Source organism: Gallinula chloropus (assembly GCF_964237585.1).
Source record: "Gallinula chloropus genome assembly, chromosome: 2".
Classification (NCBI taxonomy): Eukaryota; Metazoa; Chordata; class Aves; order Gruiformes; family Rallidae; genus Gallinula; species Gallinula chloropus.
In genome coordinates, this window is record NC_140086.1 from 157,650,280 (window position 1) to 157,658,656 (window position 8,377).

The window sequence follows — 8,377 nt, forward strand, 5'->3', positions numbered from 1 at the left end:
TCCAACTTGGCCTTAAAGACTTCCAGGTATGGAGCTTCCACAACCTCTCTGGATAACGTGTTCCAGTGCCTCACCACTCTCATAGTAAAGAATTTCTTCCTGATAAACAGTCCCTCTCCCACTTTCCTGTAGGATCCCTTTAAGTATTGGTAGGAGCTTTCGGACATCAAATGCACTATGAATTGAAACTGAGTTTTATGACCAAGCTGAAAACTATAAAGATCATAAAAGAAAGAACCATTTCACATGGTTATGCACCATAGTCAGAAATATGTGTTGAAAGACAGACAGAAATTCCTACAGAATTAAATTAGCATTCCTTCCTGAAATCTAATGCAGGTTTTTGCATTAGAAAAAGTCAGTGATGATGATCTACTCAGAACAAAGTAAAGGAGATGAAATTGAGGTTATCTGTATTAGGACTATTGTCTGCTATCTTAGAATTGCTATTAATTCCAATTTTTGAAAGCCTACTGATCCATGACTTGACATGGCTAACACATCCAGAAGCATGGGTTGGATTCTGTTATGAACCACAACCAAATATACTAAACTAGTCATCTGGATCCTTTCTGCAATAAATTAAAACTATTATTTCCAATTCAAAGTTATAGCACAGGCTTTGAGCAAACTGATTCTAAAAGTTATAAATTTTATCTTCTAGCACACAGATATAGAGTCAAACACAGCATACTTCTATTCTAGACTTCATTATGATGGATAATTGTTAATTAGCAGACTGAATACTAGAGGCTTTTTAAGTGATCATTGCCAAATTACATATAATATGTGCAAGCAAAGGTTAGTCCCAATCAATAGTACATATAATTGGTGCTTCACAAGGTCTCATTTTCCTTTTACAAAGGAAAGTGTATAAAATCAGATGGGAGAAATGTTGCAAGCAGAAAACATGAACAAAGATGGGAAATTCTTTAAGGGTTTTTGTTGTTGGCGGTTTTGGGTTTGGTTTGTTTTGTTTATTTGTTTTTAATGGGCCAGAATCCATAGTTCTAGCATCAAGGAAGATAAAAATGCCATTCTGGATCAGTAGCAACCTCAGAGCAACTATCTATAATATCTAGAAAAAGTAGGAATAGAAATCGCTATGCATTTTATACAGGATAGCAAACTGCTTGGGGAAACTAAGGACACTGCAAAACGGTCACTTCCTTGCAGGCAAGAAGAACTAAGAGGAGTCTTTTAAGCATAAGGCATCAATGAAATGTTTTTAAGTGACTTTATCTTATTAATAGGTGGACATAGTAAATAAAATTGATAGTAATAGGTAATAATGCTGCAGAAGGCAAATAGTGTTCAGTGAGATGCAGACCTATATTCCCCATGCCTTCTGTGCCAGGAACAGACCCAGGGCCTTGTTCTCGTCAGTCATCTGGGCCATGGTCCTTTTATGAGGCCTCCTAGACTCTAAAGAACAGAACTACCTAGAAGAGGTTTAGGGGTATCCTGTTAATTGAAAGGTCTATTTTTGAATAACGAGACTAATCAGGCATGGCTGGATGAGCAGTGAACATATAAGATCTATCCTGCCAGAAGTCTCAGAGGAAGAACTCCACATACAGCTAACCAAGAAATGTCACCCCCCACCACCACCCAGGCTTTTATGTAGGACTATTTTACTCCGTCCTCTCTATTTGTTCTGCTGTTGGCCTTCAAGGTACAGTCAGTGACTGGAAATGGAAATACAGCATCTACTAAAGAAGTTGCTTCAGAGGCTTACGTGACAGGGCACCATTCATTAATGCTCTTTTTTGGCTTTTGCCCTGGGGAAAATAAAGACTGCTTGATTACACTCATGCAAGACAATAGATCTGGTTCCCAGATTCGTGTCTGCAATATTATCTGCTTGAGTACTTGCCGATTCAGGCTCCTTTCTGCCTGGGATATTGGCTGTCTTCTCAGCCAATTGGCCTCAGTATTCCAGGCTGATATGAAAGGTTTTTATTGACAGAAAACCAATGAGCGCCTGATGCAGGAACTCTACTGCTTTTTCACTGAGACTGGAGCTGCTGCCTCCTGCCTCTGCTTGCAGAAGACTGAGCTGTTGGATTTCCTGACATTACCAACAAAAGGAGATAACTTCCTGGAACTAAAATTTTACTTGTGACTTTAGAGTCCTGAGTTTTTATGCTCCTTTTCTGACCATATCTTTCAAATTCACTCCTCTGTGGTCCTTATGCTTGTAAGTGCTGTGAAAAGCATTTCTTGCATACTTATCTTTTGGTTGACTACTATCAAGGGCATGTAGCTCCCATGTATTACACGCATCTGTGAACTCTTGGCTTCACCAGCTAGCATAGAAGAAAGTGAGCAGAAGACAGAACAGGTCTCCAAAACTGGAGCCAATATTCACACATACATGTTTTTTCCCAAGAAACTCAATTTTCAAATTCTTCTCTTCACCATCCCCATGGAAATTCATCGACCTCAATTAACTTCATCAAGGCTGTGCTGATCTAACTGTACCTAATAAACACTGTTGGGCTCTGGGTATGCAGCAGCATGTGCTGTACTGCTAGCATATATAACCTGATCCATAAGCAAATCTCTGTAAAATTCAATGGTGTATTCCCAGTAACCATACTTGGCTGATATCACATCTTTGGTTTTGCATAGAATTATTGTTATGAAAAGCTTCACATAATTTTCCTTGTTAGAATTTCTGTATTCTGACTTTTATTTTTCCCCCACTGCAAGGGCAGCCACTGGGAATCTTATTTCTTTCCCTATTTTTTCCCCTGAAATTTAATAATAAACAAATTATTCTAAGACGCCACTTGCTTAGTATTTATTAGTTCTCTGTGGTGGACCTGACCATTGCAGATGAAGGATTTCCATTATTAAAACATCACATGTTCAGCACAGCAGCATGTGGAGTCATTGAATTATTGCTGCCAGGACTCCAATGCAGGTAACTTGCCTGGTTTTAGTAATGTTCACACAAAGCCCAATGCTTGTGCCAGTTTGGTCTTCCAGAGAGATGTCACTACATCAGAATACAATGTGTTTTGTGGCCATATTAAAAAAACCAAGCCAAACCAAATGACTGCAGTGCATCTTGCATGACTTCAGACCAAGAGCTAGGGGAAATCAGGCATCACCCTTTCATCTAAAGGTCCAGTAGACCAGCCTGTGCTTTCATTCCTAGCTGGATAACACATTGCAATAAACAAACTAAAAAAAACCTAAAACAAAACAACAAACAAACCAACAACCTCCCCCCCCCCCCCCTTTTTTTTATGGTCTGTTTCAGGAGAGTAAACAAATTCAGTTGTAAGGCAGTTCAGAATTCAATTGTGTCTGCATACGGTGTCACAGTCTCATGGGAATGGTTGCTTAAGCGCTCAATAGCAAAGCTCCCCATCAGCGTAGATTTCCCTAGGCGAGCCCCAACATCCTGTTTCCCTTCCTTTCTATGGTTCTACATCCAGTTTCTTCCACTGACTCTTTGCTAAGCATCATCAGGCCCTTCGCATCCTTCATGTCCTGAGAAAATTCACCAGACTTTCCAGTGCAGTTCACATTATTTGATGCCAGAAGTACAATATAGTAATTTTCATAGCTCACATAACAATATGAAATGAAACAAACCAAAAATCCAAGTGCATTTCTGCTTGTGCAAGCAGATTCAGCCAAAAGATTTAAAACAGCTTAATGAAATAAAATGCTTTCTGACTTCCATCCATCTGTGTTTAAAAACCATATAAAATACACCAGGAGGGAAATCAACAGAAAGGATATGAATGTACCAAAATTTTAATTGCTGCTCTTCTGATTGGATGGAAAGGACTAAGTATATACAAGGCAGGAGTGGCACTAAATCGAAAGATTGTCTTCCCTTTGTTCAGTACTATAAATGTCTGGAAAAGAAAACAGAATATGAGAACATTCAGTATTTGCATACATGCTCAGCTTTTCCCAGCCCACGTCCCATTGAGAAATTCTTGCCAGTATCTCATACTTCTTTCCCACTCCCTCACAAGTTCCCAAATTCTTTTTCATTCAGGGAAGACTTTTGTCCAAGCCCCTCCCCACAGAGATGTTTCCTGTCCTATCACAATATCCCGACTATTTATTTTATTCCTTTACTCCTCACAGAGTCCCATGCTATCACCTCTATGCCAGGGCTGGGAAGACAGCAGAATCACCTTTAAAAGTAAAAAAAAAAAAAATACCTGGAGATTAAAATGTGGTGGAGGAAATTTTATGATGTCCTTCTTTCCAGGTGTGCTTAATATGTTGTGACCCCATGTCCCCTACTTTTTGAGCACTCACCCACCTTGACTCTAAGACTCCATGACACCAAAACTGCAAATCTATATCCTGCTGCTTATGCCTTGGAATAGCAGGCAAATTTAAAGGTCAATTAATTCTGGCCTTTCCAGGTAAGCTAGCTATTTGTCTATACCCATTTAACTTTTATTCTGCAGCTGTTGCACTTGTTTCTATGCTGTTTCAATAGATGTAGTGCCGTGGTGATATTAATTCATTGTTTACAGGAAATACAACAGCCCAAAATCAAGAACATCAGTACCTGAAAGGACTGGAAACTGTGTAAAAACACACTGTGCTTCCAGCCTTATTTTGTCCTCGTGCTGCAAAATGTTTGGAAAGTGGAATGAACTGTCGTAAGCAACCAGCCCAGCTCTGCTGTCAACAGCCTTTTGACCGAAGCTGTTTGCGCTGTTGTGGCTTCGGTCCAGCCTACACGTGATTCCTCATCAGGTGATGCTCGCTTTGGGACGAAGCTTACCCTCCTGCAAAGTGCCAGCATTGCACAAGCTACTCGCATCTCCCTTCAGATCTATTTTGGTCATCTTAAACTATCTAGCTAACTAGCGTGCCTCAGCGGGCAAAGACCCTGGTTGGGGAGGTGCCTCCTGCTCATGCGCAGAGTGCTAGTACAAGACTCAAGTCACCCAGAAGCCCTTAAGATTAAGGCACTTAAGTGATAACCTGACCTGTGAAGAGCTGAGGCTCACACAGAAGGCAAGATAGGGTAGATTAAACCTCTGGTTTCATTTCACTCAGCTGCTGCTCTGCTCTTTTCAGACACTGTATATTCACACTCAAAGTTATCTGAAAACACCCGAGTTTTAATTATGCTTTTTATCCCTCTTTGCCCCCCCTGCTTAGATGTTTTCTGCACGCTCTGCTCATGCTAAAACTTTGATCCTTAATCTTGAAAAAATTACTTTTACTGTTCATAGAAAGAGAAAAATCCCCAGAGCCCTCAAAACAGAGAAAGCTTTTATGCTTTAGCAAAAGCAAAGAAGCAGGATGGCTGGCTGGCACTCACCTTACGATCATTGTAGAAAGGGTCAAGGTCCTCCAGTGGCTCTCCAATGAGCTCTGGAGGAACAGTCCCATAGATATCAGGCAGCTTCTTGCAAGCTTGCAAATCAAACTGAGGCTGAGGTTTTTCTTCTTCCCCCAGCTGCTCTCTGTATTCCTGCTTTGCATTCCTCGCAAGCTTCTCTGCAATTCGTTTCTCAATAGCAGCCAAGGATTCAGGCGTGAACCGGTGGAAGCTGTTAGTACCCGGTGGTAACAAGAAGTCAGCCATCTTTTCATCCTGCTTTGTCTATACTGGTCTTTACTCCTAGTAGTGGAAACTGCTGAAAGAAAAAGTACCAAGCGTTAGTAAGGTAAGAGGTAAGCAAGAACAAACCCAACAGAATGAAAAAAAAAAAAAAATAACCCAAATAACTTGTAGCTATGTATTATCTGGAAAATCTTCATCTATTTTTATTTGGTCAGTCAGACATGAAGGAACAGAGAAATGGGGTCCAACCCCAAAATGACTGAAACTGTAATTTCAATTAGGAATCACTTGTGATCACAGCTAAAAAGGCTTTGTAGATACACTGTGAAGTATTCTGAAGTCTTCTAGTCACTTGGGATTGTAAATCCAAACTAACGAGTAACTTAGATTCATACAAGCTTAAGTTTCATCAAAAGACGCAGGGATTTGGATTCCTAACTCATTTTTGAAAATGCAGCTCTGGGAGTGGATAAACAATGTGCCTAAGATGACTACAGGGCAGATTTAAATCAGACGGTCTCCAACCAAATGATAAAAACTCTAAAAATGCCCCAGCTGTTGTATTCCAAATTTAAAGTCAAGGGTCAAGTTCAGATTCTTAAATAACATAGAATTTCTTCATAATCTTCATCTTAGGCTTCTGCAACGTGACTTTTATTTTCCTTATGAATAGAAAATACCATTTTCAAGATGTCAAGACTTCTGGGCATTTTCTTCTCCTCCACACCCTGCAATCTGAAGGATGTTGGAAGCACAAATGCGCTTGGCAAGGCCCTGGGCCTTTTAAGAGAGCACACCAAGCTTCTGAGATGATGAAGAGCCACTGCTGCCAGTTCATCACATCTGAAAACCATATAATACCAGTTTGAACACCTAACTCAAACCTGTAAGGTTTGACCGTCTTGGGTTAACAGCACTTCACTGCTAACACCCTAACCCTAACTAACCTGAATGAAAAAGAGTGACAATTGCTACATCTCTTCAACTTACATGAATAAAGCCAAACGTAAAAACACACAGTAGAACAAAATGCCTTCTTGTATCTTCACCAGACAACATGCATAGCTTTGAAAATGAATGTAAACCTACTGTTTCTAAAGGGAAGAAGGTCATCCTTGTTCTAATAGCCTGCAACAAATCCATCCAAGTTCACCAATGCTGTATTTTGCAATTTAATGGTGACTTTAGTGGTGTGCTTTTCCAGCAAGACAAACCTTCTCTATGCAACAATTAAAACTCATCTCACAGAAGAAACACAGCCCTTGGGTTGTTTTTTTTTTTTTTATCACCACCAAACCATTCACACTAAATCAGAATATAAGCTGGTGACAAACAAAAGAGTAGATTTTTGAGGTGTGCTCCCCCGTTGCATTCGTCTGGGGGAGGGGGGGATACAATTCTTTGTTCAGCTGCAATTGCTGCTTTCTGCTTTCAGATGTTATTTGTCTGTTTACATGGGATAGTTCTAGATAGTTTGCTTCTATTAGGTTCTGTGATGACAGCATTTTTGTTGGCAAACAAGACTTTAACTGGACTCTGCATGACAAATAGCATATTTATTGACTCAATTTATTTGAGTAAAGTACTCTTTCAAATAACTACTGTTTTTCCTATTCTGACTTCATTTTAAAAATGAATTCATTAAATTGTCATTGATCACAGCCTATCACAGAGGAATGATTTACTGGAGCTTGTACATCATATTCTGCATTACTTCTTGTTTGAACAAGCAGTGCTAAAATGAAGTAGCCTTCCCGGAGTTTGAGTATACTGGCATTCTTCTTTACTTAAATTTATTCTGTTTGTTTCTTTACCCTCTCCCCCTACATCATTTGTTTTATCCCCTTGCTCCTGAAAAAAAGCAGGATATTAGAAGCCTTCTGACAAATTGAGTTTTCTTATGCTCAACATTATGTGACTCAGCACCAGTGCAAGCAAATAGAATTTCACTTTCTATAAATGACATCAGTACAGGTAGCCAGAGAATTATCCAATTTTTTTTCTGTTGTTTCAGTTTTTGTTTCTTCACAATGAAACATGTCTCAGTGTTGAAGGGGACAACAAAAATCAGTGGCTGATAAGTACTTCTGAAGGGGCACAGACTAGGTCGCTAAACGGGACAGGATTTTATTGAGGGCTGTTAGCAGAGTTGTAAACATACATGAACACTGTGAAGACAGTGAGTGAGGAATGACTGACCACATTTTGTCACAATACAAGAACAGAGACATTTCAGATGAAAGGAATCATAGAGCAGCAGGTTTGAAACAACCACTGGAGCCACTTTCCACGTGGTGTGGAGTTATTCTGTGAAACCTGTTGATTGCAAATGTCAAGGATTCACAAAGCCATGAGACAAATACAAGGGCAAAAGGCACATTCATGGTTTTAAACACAAAGATACTGTGCCTGAGAAGAGTCCCTTAATTGCAGAACCCGGGTGCATGCAAGAAATGATTTCTGTTTGCCCTATACTTACGTTCTACCTAGGCTATGAGTCTGCAGAAACCTGTCTTTTGTCCTTTTCATAGCACTCATGTTAACACATGACAGACTTGCACTGCCTTGGGCAAGGGCTCAATATGCCCACTGACTCTGTGACTGGCCTGAGCTTGGGCAGACATCAAAGCACATGGAGAACCTTGTGCATCTGCAGATGCTCAAGTTCTGCATCGCACCAACCACCTGCTTCTAGTGCTTTGGACCACAGACTGGGTGACTTCCTCCAACCTACCCAGACATACCCTTTACTGGAAAACTTTTGGTAGCCACCTCTGTGCTGCCTTCTCCATATAGCTGAACTGGAGGCATGGC

The 8,377-nt window shown here is 40.2% G+C and overlaps 1 protein-coding gene across 4 annotated transcripts in view; it reads right to left on the reverse strand.

Moving 5' to 3' along the window:
• Nucleotides 1-5,584, reverse strand: part of SCN5A (sodium voltage-gated channel alpha subunit 5) — a gene marked incomplete at both ends in the record, with an annotated part of 175,248 nt that extends 169,664 nt beyond the window's left edge. For all 4 annotated transcript variants that reach the window (XM_084260116.1, XM_084260115.1, XM_084260114.1 and 1 more), the window contains 2 exons: nucleotides 3,768-3,878; nucleotides 5,318-5,584. In XM_084260116.1, coding sequence (XP_084116242.1) covers nucleotides 3,768-3,878; nucleotides 5,318-5,584 — 378 coding nt within the window. The remainder of the gene's footprint in view (nucleotides 1-3,767; nucleotides 3,879-5,317) is intronic.
• Between the last annotated feature and the right edge of the window lie 2,793 nt (nucleotides 5,585-8,377).